The sequence below is a fragment of the Engraulis encrasicolus genome, chromosome 2 (assembly GCF_034702125.1).
Source record: "Engraulis encrasicolus isolate BLACKSEA-1 chromosome 2, IST_EnEncr_1.0, whole genome shotgun sequence".
Lineage (NCBI taxonomy): Eukaryota > Metazoa > Chordata > Actinopteri > Clupeiformes > Engraulidae > Engraulis > Engraulis encrasicolus.
The window spans coordinates 10,544,553-10,565,337 of NC_085858.1; the positions used below are offsets into that span (position 1 = coordinate 10,544,553).

At 42.5% G+C, this 20,785-nt stretch overlaps 1 protein-coding gene across 1 annotated transcript; it reads left to right on the forward strand.

Annotated features, from left to right (window-relative positions):
- Positions 1–64: 64 nt before the first annotated feature.
- Positions 65–20,289, forward strand: LOC134443553 (transmembrane protein 114). The gene is made up of 5 exons (XM_063193300.1): positions 65–105; positions 2,345–2,550; positions 3,001–3,078; positions 12,183–12,320; positions 20,033–20,289. Exons 1-5 carry the CDS (start codon positions 65–67, stop codon positions 20,287–20,289), a joined length of 720 nt encoding a protein of 239 aa, XP_063049370.1.
- The last annotated feature ends 496 nt before the right edge of the window (positions 20,290–20,785 follow it).

Consider the following 20,785-nt stretch of genomic DNA (forward strand, 5'->3'; position numbering starts at 1 on the left):
GGCTATATTCTGAAGCCTGCTCTCCTGGAAATATATGAATGATCTTAATCATGTATTGCGCAACATGGCCTACACCACAGAGGTTTTGACTGAAAGTCATGTCAAGTCAGGTCCGATGTACTGTATTTGCCTCCAAAAAGGGAATTGTTGTAACAAAGTATTTAAAAGCATGCAACAGACGATACACCATAGTAAATAGCAAAAACACAGATCATTGTAACATATAGACAAGGCCAGTACACAGAAAGCTATAACCTACAGGTCACCACACAATTTTACTGCTCTGTGATATATAACCTGAATGATTATGACATGGTAAATGGACTGCATTTACTCCGTCGAGCACTCAAAGCGCTTTACATTGTAGGCCTATGCCTCACATTCACCCATTCACACTCTCATTCACACACGGGTGGTGTTGGCTGCCATGCAGGGTACAACGCTGCTAGCAGGAGCAACTTGGGTTTAAGTATCTTGCTCAAGGACACATTGATGGGGTCGGGCAGAGCAGGGTTTGAACCTGCAACCTTCTGGTTGCCAAACAGCTCCTCTACCAGTTACCACTGCATCACAATTTGCTTGACTTTTCACAGACTTATGATTAGGTCAATGGCATGTTTGTTCAAAAAAGGTTGAGAATCACTGCTAGATGGACCCAATAAGATTCAATGATAATTGATAGCTTGGAGGTAGAATTTGCGGCTGGAAGTGCAGGAGAAAGATAAAATTTGATTATTTCATTCAGGGGGAGGTGTAAAATAAGATCAATTCCAGGAATTATACAGTATTGGTTTCAATTTCAATGCAAATGAATATCCTCCACCTACATGCTTATCTGTTTGTTATAGGGTCACATATGTCACATGTCAAATCACTGCATTGCTGGAACAGCACAGCACATTTTCAGAGTTGTCATGGTGACAAGCTATCAGTGACATTTGCCTCTTATATGTACGCTTTTGAGATCAAAGGCAGAGAACATGCAGTGTGGTGTAGAGTTCCGGGTAGAAAGGGGTGGTGGTGCACAGAAGTCTGTGTCACATACAGGGCTGAACTGGGGGAGGAATAGGGCCCGGCCACTTTTTGGCTTAAAGGGGCCCCTTATAATTAGCGACGCAGAACTCACCCACCGTTTTTTGTACATTTCTGAAAATATTGGCCTACGAGGGTGTGGGGCCTACCGGGAAATGCCCGTTATGCCAGATGGCCAGTCCAGCCCTGGCCACCTACAGTACACACTGCATCTAGCCTGGTCTTATACCGCCCTTGGATTAATTGAGAATTGAGTGGATGCTTACGTATGGCCAGGCTGTTACAGATCCTTAAAAGGAGTTAGTGTTCTTTTTGGGCAATGTTTTCCCAAAAGCGATCTTAAAATAACAGTGGATGTTATGGTCAATTATTATAACATTGTGATTGTCAGTTGTCTGTTATATGCAGTATTGTTCTATATTTTTATTGCAATATTCTAAAATGTTAGTTTCAAAGATTCCAAGTGTAATACAGTATGTTTCCATGACTGAACATTGAACATCCTCTTGAGCATTGGATTGAAAGGCTCTGTGTGTGTGTACGTGTGTGCGTGTGTGTGTGTGTGTGTGTGTGTGTGTGCGCGTGCGTGCGTGTGTGTGTGTGTGTGTGTGTGTGTGTTTTCCTGATGATTTCCGGTTATGTCAGCAGAATAATGTTGGTTTATTACATTTGAGTCATCCATACTGAATTGAGTATACACTATTTAGTGGACAAATGTATTGTTAGGAGAGTAGGAGTACAGTCTGTGGCTCTCCCTGTGTGCGTGTGTGTGTGTGTGTGTGTGTGTGTGTGTGTGTGTGTGTGTGTGTGTGTGTGTGTGTGTGTGTGTGTGTGTGTGTGTGTGTGTGCGTGTGTGTGTGTGTGTGTGTGTGTCTGGCTGGCTGGCTGGCTGGCTGGCTGGCTGTGCATGAGTTAGAGAACATTGTTCATATAGTGAGCAATTTCATATAGTGAGCAAGAAGGATCAAGGGACAGATAGAGCCAGAGAGAGAGAGAGAGAGAGAGAGAGAGAGAGAGAGAGAGAGAGAGAGAGAGAGAGAGAGAGAGCATATTCCCCATTCATCAATATCGAGGAATGCAACCCATTGCCATCTTCTGGCCACAATAAGTACTGCCACGCTCATAACGACCCATCGCTCTCACCAGACCACACTGTTGCTAGTCTGGTGCGTGCCTGAAGGAGCGCAACTCAGCACAGCACATCACAGTCCAGCGCAGCTCTGCTCTGTCCTGCTCTGCTCAGTGCAGCACACACAGCGATGCTCAGTACTTCCCACTCCTCCACTCTCTCCCACTCCGAGGTGGGGAGCAGGAGCAGGAGCAGGGGCCAGCGTCTGGCCACGCGTCTCTCCCTCAGGTGCCTGAGCAGGTTCATGGTGGTGCTGGGGCTCCTCAGCTTCGTCTGTCTCCTGGTGGCCATCGGCACGGATTATTGGTACATCATCAACGTCTCCGAGCACAGCCACAACTTTTCAGCGAGCCAGAGCTCACACACCGGACTCTGGAGAGTGTGTCACTGTGAGTAGGCCTTTTACTTTCTTTGATTTCCTAAGTAGATTAGAGTTTTATTAGTCACGAAGGAAATGAAGGTGCCCAGCACCATAAGCAAATACACAATAAATAATAGATATGCATATACAAATACACAATACATAATATACAAAAAAAACATAAACATTGCAAGTCTCAGCAATAAATTCAAAAACCCTACTGTGTACTGTATATTTTGTCAAAAGTTTTGTCAAACAGGAATGGAGGACTTGAGGATGTTTCAGCTTTCATCCAAATGTGTTCATCTGGAAGTTGTTGTTTTTTTCACTGAATGAGGCATTTGGCTAGAATGTGAAACAACTGGAAGATTTTTGCATTCTTTTGAAGTGAAATGAAAGGTTTTTGTGTCTGTACGTCGTCAAAGTCATATATTGAAATAAAGTCATGTCTGAATAGAGTCATGATCCTTTTCCCCAGATGAAAGCCAGTGCAGACCTTTGGTGAATCCCTTTAAAAGTGCTGGAAACCTCACACTTTCCCAGATGCATATCATCAGTAAGTACTCTGATATTAAAATGCATGCTGAGGTGTTTCTCTATGTTGTCTTTGAAAACTAATTTGTGAAAAACTGTTTCATCTAATGTCCTCTTGCAAGATGGAAGCGTATGTTATGCTATTAAGCCAGAGTGTGATTATACAACATGTTAAACCAATGAAAAAAAAGTTAAAACAGCTCACCACACTTCTAAATGTGACATGGGAAGTCTGCTCAAAGCTTATTTATTGTGGACACAGTAGATGTCGACGCAACTGGAATGGCTATTAGGAATTTCGAATTCTACTCAGAATTCTAAAATGTGCTGGTATTAGTAATATGTAAATGACCAACTGTGTCTGGAATGTGGTATGCTGTCTGTAATGCCCATTGTCTGAAAGTATTTATCAACAAATACCTTTGTGAATTTGGATTAAAAATACCTCAGAGAAATATTTCTCAAGCTGTCAGGGCTGGCCCTGCCACTGCATAAACAGGCCATCTGCCTTGCCGCTTACCCACAGCTTGGTGTCTTTGAAAGTATTGCAATTTTTCTGAAAGGATTAAATCCCTCGACACTCATACTCACTCGTGTGTATAACAACAGCACAGAACACTGAAGATGAGAGAGAGAGAGAGAGAGAGAGAGAGAGAGAGAGAGAGAGAGAGAGAGAGAGAGAGAGAGAGAGAGAGAGAGAGAGAGAGAGAGAGAGAGAGAAGCTCCTTGAATGAGTGAAATGACAGAACTCTTTGGGTGACATGACCTGGATGAATGAGAATCTTTGCAGACATAGCTGACCAATGTATCTAATCTAAGAATCGGTTGATATGGATATTTTTGGCTTCTCATTGTTTTTGGAGTTTTAGAATGCACATTTCAAAACTGGTTTTAAAAAAATATCCTGTTTAGAGGTCTAAACCCCATCTGTAACAATGGAGTTCCACATGTTGTGTTTTCACATAAATAGATTATGTAGGAGCGGGAAAGGATCTGCACACTGCTTGCAAAAGACTTAATTTATTTGTAGCATCGTTTCGATCATAGATCTTCCTCAGGCATCTTTGATCGAAACGTTGCTCCTAATAAATTAAGACTTTTGCAAGCAGTGTGCAGATCCTTTCCTGCTCCTACATGTGACAGTTTTTTGATTTGGCACCTGCTGATGCTTTTTTGCTGGATGTGCGCACTTTCCACTACACATAAATAGATTAGAAAAAACAAATTTTCAAAATGTTTAATCATTGATTAATTAATAATGTGTAATCATTACCTAATACGCTGTATACATTTTAAATTTGGCCTAATGTTCGTTTTCAAAGCGGCAAAGTTTCTCATTTTCTCACCTGTCAAAAACACTATAAATTATTGAAACAGCTCACAATTGACTGACAACAATTTGCTCTAAATAACTGCACTTTATCATTGTACTGTATTTAAGTTTTTTTGTTAACCTGTCTTTTTGTCCTGAAGCGGTTGGGTGCTATGTTTGACTATTGTGTTTTGTATTGTATCAGATGCACTGAAAATGGCACAGAATGATTTCCCAAAAGAGCAATAAATAATCTATCTATCTAAACAGCGCGTTGGCATATTACAGACATAGATGACCTATTGTTCCGATCCAATTATGACCCACTTCTTGTGTGTGGGAACTGGGAAGCACGCTGAGCAACAGTATAAGCCTGTTATTTGCATTTCGCAATGTCCAAAATGTCTTACCCAATGAAATGGCTCATCTCCCAAGGAGTACCTAACCTGGTTCTCACGCGATGGTTGTTACTGAGCTCACAAAGTTTAACGAAGATGCACGAAGCACGAAGGGTCTGCGTGAGAGCCAGGCTAAGGAGTACCATGTTTCCTTCCAAATCAGTAAGTGGGCACAGTGGCCCTAATGAAGCACTAGTGCTTGTCAGGCTTGTAGCTTGATGGTTGCCAGTTTGATGGCGTGAACAACCAGCTCCACCCCCATGTTCCTCAATGACTAAGCATGGTGCCATCCTTGTACTGCTCATTCTTGGCTCCCCTTGCACCAGGTGAGGCATGAGGGATATCTCGTGTTAGCTGCGAAAGGAATCATTTTCTTTAAAAAAAAATTTTTTTGGGGGGGGGGTCAACTTTATTACTTACAGGACAGTGAAGAGTAGGACAGGAAATGAGTGGGATAGAGATGGGGAGGGGTCGGCAAAGGACGTGGGCCGGGAATCGAACCCGGGTCAGCCGCATGGCAGGCGAGTGCCCTACAGGATGGCCATACAGGCTCAGTCTCTAAGGCCCCTAAGAGCTAATTAAATTGGTTGTATTGATATTGCCAGGAAATATTGTGCTGGGCTTCCTGATTTTCCACAATGACAACCCACATGTGGAGATAAGGAATATATACCATCCATGATTAACAGCCTATGGCAAATGGTTTTCTGCTCCCCTAAAGTGCATGCATTACAGAATTTTCCCTTTCCAGTTTTAAGTCAAGTGTGTCTTACAAGTGCTCCATCTTGGTTTTATGAATGAGAGAGCAGGAGACTGAAGCACCTCACACACAATACGAGAGTCATGTAATCAATTGATTGGATATAGGCAGAAGTCATTAGCTGTAGGCCTATGTGTTGTAACATATCTGAACAGGTTGCGCTCGAGAGCTATGGAAATGGAGAGTTGAAATGGAGACAAATTAAAAATGACACAGAGAAGATTGAGGGGTTTATTTTTTATCACAGAGCTTAATTTACATATAGAGGACATAAAGTGTAGCCTATATGGGCATACAAATTAGGGTTGTGGAAATGGCTTTCCTCGGGCAAGAGAAGAAGAAACACATTTGTGGTCTATTATCTGAAAGACTCAAAGAACTCATTAAGGCTGTGCTATACTGACTTCCAACTGATTGGCTCTTAGAAGATTATAGATGGTCTACTTTACATCCTGAGAATAAAAGACAAGTCATTGGAAATAGAGACAAATTGTTGCAAAATTGGATATGTTATTCTTGTAAGTGAAGCTTTTGTGGTCTGCCTATACAGTAGGCCTATATAGCATTCAAAAAAGTGAAAGGTGCAACACATTTTGAGTCAAAAATAAGAGAAGGGCATTTTTCTCAACACCTCAGGTACTTGGGAGCTATGTGGGTGCTATAGATATACTAAGGCACTGAGGCATTGTGTCTGATAGCGTATTCCAGTGGGCTTTGTGAGAGAGCCCAGGTGTGCTTTTGTGTCAGGGAGAGTTTTCAAGTGGGATTTCCGTGTCGGAGAGGATTCAGGTAGGCCTAGGGAGAAGGCACTTCAATGGTGCCTTTCATCATGTGGTAAAGATGATGCCCAAGCTGAAGTTCAAATTATGAGACTATTGTTTTAGAGGGCTGCGTTGTGTTCAAGGACTTTTCTTGTTGTAGTGACGGGCAATATGACAGAATTTATCCCGAACTTTCACAAATGACTGTAAAGAAAATGCAAGTGATTTTGCAGTAAATATGTTTGAAATTTCAAATGACTGAGGCCTATATTGCAGCAAAGGGAACTTAAGCTTTAGGATTCATAAAACATAGAACAATACCTCAATTCACACACTTGTACTGCACAACACATAGCATGACAACTAAATTTGGACATTGTAAGTTACATAATTTCAGTTGGCTTTTCTATGAGGGAGATACAATAGTTCAGGTGTTTGTTTCCAGTAAGTCCACTCAATAATACCCAAGGTCAGAAGTGCAGACAACATAGCTGAGGACCAGTATCTCACTGAGCCAAAGGTGAGATGGAGCACCTCCGCTGCCCTGAGGGTTTGCCTCTCAGGAGTCAGACAAGGTAAAGCTCTTAACACTCGCCTGTGGGATGGCTGCCTGACAGGCAGAGCTGAGGAGCCCCAGCCCAGAGAGAGAGAGAGAGAGAGAGAGAGAGAGAGAGAGAGAGAGAGAGAGAGAGAGAGAGAGAGAGAGAGAGAGAGAGAGAGAGAGAGAGAGAGAGAGAGAGAGAGAGAGAGAGAGAGAGAGAGAGAGATTGTGCTATTGTCTGGTTGTGTGTATTTGCATGCAGGCATGTGTTTGTGTGATACAGCTGAGTGAACATCCGTGAAGGTTGCAGATAAAACGCACAGCAAGGGGGATAGAAAGAATGACAAAGACAAGAAAATGTTAATTACAAACAAGAAAGAATCTATTGTGAAATACTAAAGAATAAAAAGAAGGTTGTACATGAATAAGTAAAAGGACAGGCTGCTTCATTGTTTTTCAGAGTCTGACTCACAAATAGAGGACATATAGAATACCGTATATTAAGAGAGCATATAGTGATATCTGTGAGATAGCTGCCTGACAGTGCCTGCTTCAGCACCGCAGAGCAGAGAAGCCCTACCCATAACAACCCTGGCGCGGAGAGAGGGAGAGAGGGGGAGAGGGGGAGGAACGCATGTATGCTATTGTCTGGTTATGTGATTGTGTATGTGCGTGTGTGCATGTGTGTGTGTGCTATTACTTTGAGACCCTGACTTTGGATCACGACTAAGCATTGTTGTGTCTGTAATATTTATGTCCTTTTGTACATATTATGAATTGCAGACATAAAAAGTAGCAAAATGCAAAAGTAGTTAAAATGTGTGCGTGCGTGCGTCGTGTGTGTGTGCGTGCGCGTGCGTGTGTGTGTGTGTGTGTGTGTGTGTGTGTGTGTGTGTGTGTGTGTGTGTGCGCGTGCGTGCGTGCGTGCGTGCGTGCGTGCGTGCGTGCGTGCGTGCGTGCGTGCGTGCGTGTGATACAGTGACCATCCATGCTGCTATAAAATGCAGATAAAAGGGAGTGAAGGGATAAAAAGTGAAAGGAAATGTTAACCTAGTAAACCAGCGCCACCCACTGGACGGCGATTGTTTTTGCCTGCGAGTGGTCTGGCCTTGGACGGTTGAACATTTTGAACACATTGCCCTGAATCTGGCAAACCAATCACAACGCAGAGATTTGTTTTGAATCAAAGCGGGCGGGGTTTTGAGGGAGTGACGACAAAGCTCGCAAAGCTGGGAAAGCACATCAACGAGAAAGATGGCGCAGATTGGTCAGAGCGTTGGCCTATAGGCACAGGCACGGTTTGAAAGACGAGTTATTCAACAATTTTCGGATGTCCTATTAATCTGGGCCAGACTAAATTGCACATCCAATCTCTTAGGCTTGTTTATCGGGCTAAGTAAATGTGACATAGGAGCAAGAAATTAGACAATGTAAAGAATAGAGGAAAAGGGAAAGGGACAGCAAAAGATATCCTGCTTTACGTCTCGCACTCTATGGAGACAGAAAAGTGAATTCGTTTAATGAAACAATGTTCCGGCCAACAGCCTTTTTCAAGTTCTCCTTTTTTCAAGTTCTTTTTCAATACTTCCTTACTTACTGCGTGCAGCCAACATACATAGTGAAGGGTGACTGTCCATGGTGCTGAATCATGTTCTCTCACTTCAAGTGTGTGTGTGTGTGTGTGTGTGTGTGTGTGTGTGTGTGTGTGTGTGTGTGTGTGTGTGTGTGTGTGTGTGTGTGTGTGTGTGTGTGTGTGTGTGTGTGTGTGTGTGTGTGCGCGTGCGTGCCATCATCTAGTGGAATATTGCAAGGCTGCTCAGAGCACTTTTAGGAGATCCTCTTAGCACATTGAAGATTCTCAGAGGAAATTTGATTTTTGTTGACATTTCCTATTCTCTCTCTCTCTCTCTCTCTCTCTCTCTCTCTCTCTCTCTCTCTCTCTCTCTCTCTCTCTCTCTCTCTCTCTCTCTCTCTCTCTCTCTCTCAATATGTTCTCCCCTCAAACATTTATTTTCCTTCTATTGATATACAGTGAGTCCAATATGTATTTGATCCCTTGCTGATTTTGCCGGTTTGCCCACTAATAAAGACATGATCAGTCTATAAATTTATGATAATATGTATTCAAACATGGAGAGATAGAATATCAAAAAGAAATTCCAGAGAATAACTTAAAATAATATATTTTAATTTATTTGTATTTAATTTAGGCAAATAAGTATTTGACCCCTCTAGCTAAAGAAGATAAAGTGCTTTGTGGCAAAGTCCTAGTTGTCTAGCACTGAGGTCAGATGCTTCTTTTAGTTGATGACAATGTTTGTGCATATAGTAGTGCATTTTTCTTTGCACATTATCTCTAAAACATGAATAGTTTGTGGATGTAGCTTGGTAAATAGGAGGTTCAGTTCTCTCCATAGAATTACTATAGGGTTAATATTTGGAGACTGTCTAGGCCACTTCACTACTTTAATATGCTTCTTATTGAGCCACTCCTTCGTTGCTTTGACTGTATGTTGTGTATTATTGTCATGTTGGGAGATCCAAAAATGGTCCACCCTTCAGTGTAGTGGTGGAGGGAAGGACGTTTGCACTCAGGATTGCACATTACATGTCTCCCTCCATCCATTCGTTGACAATGTGAAGTTGTCCTGTGCCTTGGCCAGACAAACACCCTCAAACCATAATGATATCACTTTCATGCATGATGGTGAGGAGGGTGTTCTTGGGATCATAGACAGCAGTACTCTTTCTCAAAACACATTGAATTGTGATAATGCCAAACAGCTTGATTTTGGTTTCACCTGACTACAGCACCTCCTTATCATATCCTAAACCAGTCTGATGTCCGTTGGCAAACCTCAAGTGGGACTGCACAGGTTCCTTCTGAAGTAGAGGTACCATGTGTGCACTACATGATTTTAAACCTATGTGGCATTAAGTGCTACCAGTAGTTTTCTCAGTGATTTTGGTCCCAGTAGCTTTGATATCATTGCCTAGTTCATCCCGTACAGCTCTAGGGTGGTTTCTTTCTGTTCTCATGATTATCAAATCCCTACAAAAGGTCAAATCTTTTGGTCAAAGGTCAAAATAGAACCCCAGACAGGCTGATGGATAATCATGTTGTATTCCTCACATTTTGGAAGAAATGCATCAACAGCTGGGTCATTAATACTCAGTCTCTTTCTTGTGGCTTTGCAGCCCATTTAATATTTGTTCAGGTCTAAAATCGTGTCCCTGATATCATTTGACCACTCTTTGGTCTTTCCCATGCTGGTGAGGTTGGAGTGTGACTGATTCACTCATACTATGGACTGATTCTGCTGATTCAATGTGTCTTTTATGCATGTTAGTATGTACAGGTGTCTTTAATTCAGATGACAAGTTGATCGGAAGTGACCATCTGGTCTGTGAGCCCAGAACTGTAATCAGTTGGCAGGGGATCAAATACTTATTTTGCTCGATGAAATGGAAATAAATTAATATATATTCTCTTCAGTTAATTTCTGGATTTTCTTTTTGATATTCTGTCTCTCCATATTAGAATACATATTATCATAACATTTATTGACTGATCATGTCTTTGTTAGTAGGCAAACCAACAAAATCAGCAAGGGATCAAATACATATTGGACTCACTGTATATGAATAGAAATATATTGGTATAGGCAGAAGAAATGTCTCTCTTTTTCATTCGCTTTGTCTCTGCCTCTCTGCTTAGATTTTTTCTTGTCAAGTTGTTTGGTCTCACTCTCTCTCTCTCTCTCCCTCTCTCTCTCTCTCTCTCTCTCTCTCTCTCTCTCTCCCTCTCTCTTCTCTCTCTCTCCTCTCTCTCTCTCTCTCTCCTCTCTCTCTCTCTCACACACACACACACACACACACACACACACACACACACACACACACACACACACACACACACACAATACCCTTTCCTTTGAGACACAATGCGTCACTGATACACAGCTTGTCTGTGTTTGTCTGCACACTATGAATCTTTTCCCCAACAAAGACCTGTGGACCGTTCCCCATTCAATTCTCTGGTGCAGCAGCACAATACATCTCTAGAGTTGATGTTTCATGCTGAAAGTGCTGCAGTCTCGGGTGGGGGACTGTCAGCTTTGGTCCTGACATGTTTGTGTCATTGGCATTGCCCTGCCCAGCCTTGTCCTCCCCTGCTGTGAGAGGGCAGTGGGAGGAAGGAGTGAATCAAATTGATATACCATACATATCAAATTATGCCTGGGGTGGATGACTAACATCCTGGAATACATATTCAGATGTGTCAATTGTCCTGAGTTTGGAAAGTGACAACTTTGCCAGATTTCCCCTCACATTATGGTGTATCTGATCTGCCTGTCTCCGTTGGCCATGATGACCCGCTGGGAACTGCCAGGTGGATCAAATGTGTGGCATGGTTGTCATACTTTCTGAGCCCTGCACTGACATCTTTGACCGCGTTAAATATTGCATTTTCCCCAGCTAATTAGTGAAATTGCCTGTTTCAGTAGCACAGGCAGAAGAATATAGAATATAAAATAATATCTGGAAGGACTTTAATATTGTCAATTCAGTTTGTCCACCCCTGGCTAACAAGCCCCTGTCTCAGCAGAACATCAGCACAGAGCAAATCACCTCGTAAACAATGATGGAGGCCTTTTGTTTGCAGTGCAAAAGGACTGCATACGCCTCAAAGAAGCCCAATGACAAGCACATAACAGATCGCCATGGGGTCATCCCATTATCCTAACGTCGGTCCTCCTTCATGCTTGTGGCGTCATGATGACACTGATGACAAAAGTTCCATTCAATATCTCACAAAAGTGCAATTTGCAATCGGGATGTTAAATGGGGAAAAGTTCCCCAAAGGTTGTTGTGGCTCGGCTGGCAGCAGGGAAATTCAATTATCTTTTCCATGGAGACGGGGCATCAGCGAAGCAGGAGGCCACAATCACAGGTTGAGGACAGGAGTCAGGATAATGGCATTCTCCCCATGTTCACAAACACCTTTGCTCCTTCCTGTCTGTGTCTGTCTCACACTTGACATCTCACCCCACATTTCATCATAAACCCCCAAAACAACCATCCCCCCCACACACCCATGCCCTTAACACAAACATCTCAACTCCCCACAACTCTACATTCCACCATAACGCACACAACATCCCAATCCCCCACCCCTCTGCAACACCTTCAACTCCCCACCCCACCAAATCTTCCACCGCTGCTACCACCCCTTCAACACATTCCACTAACTCCCCTAAACCCAATACCCCACATCTTCCACCTCCCCCTCCCCCCACAACACCTTCACAATCCCCCAAATCGTCCGCTCACCCCATGCCCACCCCCTACAGACCTGCGAGCCGCGTTCCTGCTGCTGCTGCCGCTGAGCGTGATGATCATGGTGGTGAGCAGTGTGCTGGGAGTCATCGGCCTGCTGGCGCGAGCACATCGCCTCCTGCTGGTCACTGCCTCCCTGCTCATGTTTGGTGGTAAGAATAGAGTCAACTTGCAGGTTTTATTACAACCCAGAGTGTTTACATCAGCATCTCAAGTAAAGCTAAGGCAAGCCAAGTTAATTTATAACTAGCACATAACAATAGCTGACATGAAGTGAGGGGAAGCGGTTGTGGCAGAGACGTCCCGTATTCTCTCTGGTCAAGTTGGCATGTTTAGGTTCCCCATGACAGGTGTGTTTCCCAACCCAGCCAGGTGAGCAGTGGAAGTATATGACCAGTGTTCTCCTCCATGCTGCTGAAATCTGTACACCTCTTGCTATTGATCAGATGGTCAGAGTGGGGAGGCAACGAGCACAAGACATTATTAATAGATGAAGTTTGATAACAAGAGTGTAGTTTGTTTACAGATCCATCACGTCGTGAAACCAGCTTTCCATCAAGGTATTTTTTAATAGTTCAGAAACGACCTCCCCTACAAGAAAATGAATAAATGGTTTTCAGACTTCATCATTCACTTGGGCTGAAGGCAGTTTATTTAACACACAAAAGTTAACTTTTACAACATTGATATTCAAGGAAGTCTTTTGTCTACCGAGAGTGCTCTGGTCTGATAACCTTCTTTCACAAGCACTTAAGGCGGTGACGCCTATTGTGTTTGATTCAGAAGGGCGTCAGTGCAGTTGGCCCGAGGCCCAGAACCATAATGCCAGTCAAGAAGCAGGTTGAGATGTCAAGAGACTTCTTATCCTCACACAGCACACGTTGGCGTCTGGGGCAGGAGTGATAGGAAAGTGGAAATAAAAAACATTTTTTTTCCTCACAACATGGCTTCACTGAGCAGCTGCTCTATCCAGTATCAAATTTTTATCCAGGTCACGTCTGTGGCAGGGTTTCTTTCTGTTGTTTGTAACCCCTTAATGCACACCGTATCTCAAGTGGCATGCTGTATATAGACATTGAAACGTTAACTACCATACACTGTAGTACTACGTGCAATACTATGACATAAAACAGGGCCTTTAGTAATGCACTATGACTTGGTCATTGCCATTCTTGTAACAGCAAATGTATAACACCTTGTCTTAACGGGTTAATCTGAACTTGTGTCTGAGCCCACTTTTTTCTTGATGCCAGGCGTCTCTGTCTGTCCTTCCTCAGATTCAACAGTCTTGACTTGAGGTCAGTTATTGATTTTCCTTTAGTGCAACTGTTTTAGAGAAAAGTGTGAAAGTGGAGGTCACTCACAGGTTGCCTGCATCTGATGGGAATCGATTTCACTGCTCCATCTTTTTTTATTATTAAGCGGGCTTGCGGAGCAAGAGCAGAGCTCTTGCAGAGCAAGGCCCGTTTATTAAGCGGGCTTGCGGAGCAAGAGCAGAGCTCTTGCAGAGCAAGGCCCGTTTATTAAGCGGGCTTGCGGAGCAAGAGCAGAGCTCTTGCAGAGCAAGGCCCGTTTATAGTAATCTCTAAGTCCTGTTTCTTCCTGTTTTTATTATTGGTCTTGTGCAGGGGGACAGTAAAAATAGAAAATGGATCTCCTCCTAGGCCTTTCGAGATAGAGACACCGTTCAAACACTAAAACGACCGGCTCGGCTTGGAGATCGCGTCTCGTTATAGGCTTCTCCGTGTCTCTTGTCGTTTTCCCGTTTTTGGCGATTTTGTTAAAGCCTGGGTCTCCATTGAAAAAAAACTATGGTGGAACCTTCATGAACCAAAGTTCCGCCACTCTAGAGATTAGAGTGTAGGAGGCTTTTTCGGTCATAAAACATCAACACTTTCACCTAGAAGTTTATTTGACGCGTTGTTAGCGAGCTCTATGGGATGTCTCCAAATTGTGAAAGTTTCATCTCCCAACTCCCAATACTTTTTAAATGGCAGGTTTGTAAAAAAAACAGGCCTGGCTCTATGGAGAATCCCATTCTTTCGAAAAGTGCATTTTTTCAAGAGATCAGCGCATGTCCCACACGGAGGTCCATTTGTGCTGAAAAATTTTAACCTATAAACTTCATTCAAAGACTGTTAGAGTGAGAGAGATCACAAGCATGACTCCGATCTGTGAAAAGGACACTTGCCAACTCCTTTTAGTTTTTTTACAACGATGTTGTAAAGACAAAAAACTCATTCTCATTTTTCTCCCTGTTAAAGGCTCAATACTAACTGTCTTTCAGTCAATCACAAACAGGTGCAGCCAGTGAAGGATTCCATTTCAACTGTCACTGTCTCAAGATTCCATTTCTTAACGAGCAGGTGCGAGCAAGCATTCTAGAAGTCTATTGTTGAGCTCTGCAATGCAATGTAATATAGTCTTGCTGGACTATGCATGGCAATTAGCTGCTTGGCTTAGTGGTAATGCATGCCGCTGCATTAGAGATATGGAGGTTGAGGGTTCGAAACCCACCTGAGGCCATGTTGATTTTCTAAATTATATCATATGCAGCGTTCCTTGGCCGACTTAAAATGCCATGTATATCATTTAGTATGGATGGCAAATGTGCTGAATTACAGATATTGAGGTTGAGGGTTCGAAACCCAGTCAAAGCCATGTTGATTTTCAAAATTACATCATATGCAGTGTTCCTTGGCCAACTTAAAATGCCATGTATGTCATTTAGTATGCATGGCAAATGTGCTGGATTACAGATATGGAGGTTGGGGGTTCGAATCCCAGTCAAAGCCATGTTGACTTTCAAAATTATATCATATGCAGTGTTCCTTGGCCAACTTAAAATGCCATGTATGTCATTTAGTATGAATGGCAAATGTGCTGAATTAGGGATATGGGGGTTGGAGGTTCGAACCCCAGTCGAAGCATGTTGATTTTCAAAATGATATCATATGCAGTGTTCCTTAGCCAACTTCAAATATCATGTATTGTATGTCATTTAATATCAATGGCAAAGGGGTTGGATTACAGATATGGAGGTTGTGAGTTCTAATCCCGCTCGAAGCCATGTTGATTTTCAAAATTATATCATATGCAGTGTTCCTTAGCCAACTTAAAATAACATGTATGTCATTTAGTATATCCCCAAAACGCAGAGCTACAACACTTTCAAGATGGCTGAATCCAAGATGGCTGAATTGTTTGGCCCATAACTTCTGACTGGGTGGATGGAGTTTTTCCCAAGATTTCTTTTAGCTTTGTTTTCTCAATAGTACTTTGTTTCATCTCTGCCCCAAAAGGCAAGCCCGCTTCCAGCATTTTCTGTGAGAATGCATTTCTAGTTGTTTTTCTTTTTTCTCTTCACTCTCTTATTTTGTCCTGCACATGGACTGTGAAGAAGTGTTGTCTGTCTCCCTGCTTTAAAAAAAGATAAAAAATTGAAAGGGCATCGAAGTCTAGGTTCTATAATCTAATGTTAGTCCGTATGGAGCTAGGCCACTCCCTTAGAAAAGTGATCAAAAGGAAGCTTAAATGAGAACTCCACTTTTTTGAACATTAAGGCCATTTTCTGAGTGGTCTGCAATGTTTTAGAGTCCCCCTCACCATTTATTTCATGTTTGCTGCAGTCTCTGTTATTTGGCAACCAAGAGATGAGAAACAAAATTGAAGAGAATTTTTTTTTCAATATCATACCGTATTGAGGCTTATTTAAGACATGAATAGGCCTACGATTCAAACAACAGGGATGCTGAAAGGAACTGTACGAGGATAAAAAGAACGGAGGAAAACTAAACTTCAATAAAATGTGTGTGAGGAGTCTTATATTTTATTTATTTCTCCTTTATTTACTAGGGAGGTCACATTGAGGCAATTGCCTCTTTTCCAAGTGAGCCCTAGCCTAGAAAGCAGCAAAGACACTTGAGTATCCAGATGTCTGCCTGATAGTGGTGTAGCCTCCTTAAGCACCTCCTTACGAGAATAGGACGTGAGGCAGGTAATGGAGATAAGTGCCCACTGACTCGTAAAATAGGCTATATGGGTATCTAAAAGTACTATTCGTCCTCAGGAAGTGAAGGGCTCCTCTAGAGAAGAATGGACACTTTGTTTATATGAAAACAAGAATAAAGTCTAAAACACTGAGCTCCCGTTTTTCTTATTTTAATGTGACGTTTCGGGCAGCATTTTTTCCCTTCTTCATTACACTATGCGGGGTGAACACACAGCTCTCACTGAAAGGTGCACTGTGTAATATTTTGTAGCTGTTCTATCAGAGACGGTCTATTGTTAGAACTAAGAAAATCTTTGGTTCTATTTAAGTTTTCATTATGACTAGGAAAATTGCACTTTTCATGCATGAAAAGGTGGATCTTCTCCACGTCCACCATTTTGAATTTCCGGAAATACACATTTTTATCTGCAGAATTTACTGTACTTTGGTCATACTTGTAAATATTGGTTTATTTTTTAGTAAATACTCATGAAAAGTTCAAAAATGGCAATAGGCAGCATGGTTCCTTTCAGCAGCATAGTTGCATCTGGCCACCGCAGTGTGCTCCTTTAAATTAGGATGCAGACGCTGAAGTGCCAAACCTCAAATGTCAGGGACAAGAGCAGTGCACTTTTAGGTCCCACCACAATATATTCGGCAAGCACCATTTTCTGAACAAATATATCAACCAATATTAACACGCTTCAGTGGAGTGAAACTGCATTGAATCATAAGCAGGTCTGGGAATATTCTTGCCTTAATCCAACCACTCAGACTGACCACCAGACTGATGTGTCATATCATGCAGAGGGTCAAGATTTGTTAGACTGTCTAGCTTTGCTCTATTGTATTTTCTTCCTGGAGGCCTCATTACACACTTTGCATAGGCCTATGGCGGTGTTTATACATACCCGGGTATTTTGATATATGCAGACCTTACCCTTCGGTTGTGCCTTTCGTTCATAAACAAACTGAGGTTTTCCCTCTATAAACGAAGCTTTAAAAAAACTCTGGTAAAAGTGGAGATTTAAAAAAAAAACTCCGGTTAGCGTTTGTATATAAACAGCGATAAACGGAGACTTGAATGGCACTCGTACACGTATTTATGACAGCTCTCAACAGAATATTTATGCGCATTTGCCTTTGATGTGAACGAAAATATTTTGCTAAGCGTAGAGAAGAAAAATGTTCGTTTGTCAGAATATCCATGTATGTATAAACAGTACCTATGTCTTCATCTGAACAGGCTTACAGGTATTATCTGCAATGTACAGTTCACAGTCAGTGGGGTCAGAGGCAACTCTCTATGTTCAGCGGGGCCCCAAGAGAAATTTCAAAGGAGTTAAGATTTGAAAGAAATGTGCTACTATTATAGCGAAGTGTGAGCTGTTATTCACCATTCAGGAGCTTGAGGGCCCCAATCGGCTGCCTGCCTATAGCCCGGTGACAAGATGCACCTCTGAGTGGCCTTAGATGCCTTAGGCTTAAACAAGGGTGCTTCAGAGCACCCCGGACTCTGCAAAATAGAGTTGGACCTGACTTATCACCACTGAGGAGTACAAACCTGGGTAGTGCTGTGTAGCTACTACATAAAAACACACATGTAGCCTAATGGCTAGTGGGCAATTATTTTGGCCTAAGGGCCGCATTGGGTCTAGAAAGTTGACCAAAGGGCCGGATGTCGTAGGCAACTTGCCCGTGCCAATAACAAGAAATGGTGTATGCCAACATAATTACAACGTTGTCAGTTATGACATTCCTGCTAATGGTATCTAGATGTAGACTTTCGTAATATTAGGTTTCCAAGACCCTTGTTTTAGGCAGCCCATTTAAGAATGAGTGACCATATGAATCTGCATTTTTTTTCTTGGAAAGGCTCTGAGGGCCGCATGAAATGTCCGAGCGGGCCGCATGTGGCCCCCGGGCCTGAGTTTGCCCACGTCTGAGATGGTCTTGGCATCTGAGGGCCACAGTTTTCAAGCCCGTAGCATAAAGAAAAGAATATGGTTGGGCTCCCCACCAAATACAAGGATAAAGAGTCCTTCAGCCCACCAGGTGGACTGAATTTAAATCAGTCTCAATAGGCTCATCTCAGATCCAAAGGCTCATCTAAGAGAAAATACACTCCACTGTGCCAATGAAATTTGAGAGACCATTAGGGACCAAATCTGAAGCATGATCTTGCCAAGGTGACGCTTGGAAAAACTTAATTCACTTAGAAGAACTTTAAGTAAGGTCTGACAACCCTACATAGACACTTGTCAATAGAGACTCCTGGGTTTTCTCCTTTTGGTCTTTTCATGTATCACTATTTCACTATTTCACTATCACTATTCAGAGAAAATCTTAAGAATAATCCCTTGAAAAACTTTAACACTTTATTAAAATGTAGCCTATTAACCCATTGATTCTGGATGTTTCATTGCGCAACATTGGCCCTGGCGCCTGGAGCTGCATGACGCAACATTCAGGCTCATGAGATTGAAGACAATTTGATTAAAAATCTTGGTATGTTAGAGCTGAATGAGCACATTGTAATGCAAGGGTCTTAGCGTGTAAATCAGGGTCTTAGCGTTTAAATGCAACTTATGGCATGTTTCATGTGCTTCAGAGGCTGAGATATTTAGGTTTTATAGGCTGAGGGCAACTTTTCTTAAAAAAGGGCTTAGGCATTCAGCAGCCTTTTTTTTGCAAGTGCTTTAGGCATCACTGGGTTAATGAACTAATTACACTCCCTGGCCACTTTATAGGTAGACCCAGGGCCATGAAAGTAGAGTTCAATTGATTGTTCCACTTCCAGCATGTGATTGACTTGATTAGAAACTTGCATTAATGAGCAGTTGGATAGGTGAGCCAAATAAAGTGGCCGGTGACTGGGTGTATAAAACAAAACATGTACAAAGGTTTGTAAATGACTAAGACCAACCTATAGCTGCAAACAGCAGAGTGGAGATCGGCTCCTGTTGGATATTTGTTTGATATGTGAAGAGCTCTTTTCCAAAATGAGATATATCCATTTTATAGAATGTTGGGAAATTGAAATGCATTGAAAAATGCATTTTTATAGAGGTTTAAAAGTATGTTCTCAAAACATTTGAATGGCAAGAATTCACACATAGATTCTTACATTCTTACATAGATACATTCTTAACAGTCAATAGTAATATTAAAATGCAAAAAGTCAAAAATGGTGGATATAGCGTTTTGGAAAAGAGCTCTTCATGTGTTTGCCTGCCAGACACATGATTTCATCTCTTTGGCCCTTTGGAGAACAAACTTCCAGGAGTGCTACGGCTGTTTTGTATCTGCTGCGTTAGTATTTCTTACTCATTTAAAAAACATATCTAAATGCTGTGATGATAATTAATTGATTATTTGCAAAGTTGTCATAAAGGTTTTAAGGGACCATCACTACAAAGTGTTGCCAAACAATCTAGGCCTACTATTAAAGACATTTTGCACAAATAAGGTTTTTTTCATGTAAGCACAACATTAAAGTCTTTTATTTTTATTTCAAATCTAGTTCATTGCCTCAGAACGCCTGTTTGTTTTTTCTCAATCTCTCCCATGCCGTATGCAAATAAAACAATTATTTTATTACACATGATAGTATGTCTTTCTCTCTCTCTCTCTCTCTCTCTCTCTCTCTCTCTCTCTCTCTCTCTCTCTCTCTCTCTCTCTCTCTCTATTATATATATTTCTGTGTTTACAAGTGAAAAGGAGAAAGACGAAATGTAAACCAGAAAAATTCAAGCTGTTATGCTAACTATGCGCGGAATGCTGCGTAAAAATCTGACCATCATGTTCTATCCCATTGTCTGCGTCTGTTTTTATTTGTCTGTCTGTTTTTTTTGTTTGTGCTGCCTGCTGTAGCCATGACGACCTTGAGCGGTGTGTGCACGTATGTGGCCTACTCCACCGCGGGCTACCGGGAGGCTGTACGGCTACTCCTGGCGCAGAGCCAGGGCGGCTCCAAAGCCCTGCTGGAACACGTGGACATCCGCTTCGGCTGGTCGCTGGCACTGGCCTGCCTGTCCCTGGTCGGAGAGACTCTGACGGGCATCGCGCTCCTGGCCGCAGCCTGGAGACTGAGCCATGGGAGGGCAGGACGAGAGGACCAGGGACTCTAAATAATCCAATGTGACACCCAACATCCGGCATCCCATAGTTAAATCATGGCATCTTGTTGGGTAGCTGGCTGGGTTGGTGGGAGTGAGGTAGTGTGTGTGTGTGAGCGTATGTGTATGTGTGTGTGTGTGTAAGTGTATGTGTGTGTGTAGCCTAGGCTAAGTGTGTGGGGTAGTTTCATCTTGGAAGCACTGGCTTCACTTTGATGCTTGACACAAACAGCAGACTCCTCCATTATCAGATGGACTGGACACAAACAAATGATTCCACTCCCAACATGGGGCCACACACACAGCAAATGAACCCTAAAACAGTGTGCTGCTTCTATCTCAGCAGGCGGTCAGAACACGTACCCACTTGCACCCGTGCACGCACACACACACACACACACACACACACACACACACACACACACACACACACACACACACACACACACACACACACACACACACACACACACACACACACACACACACACACACACACACACACACA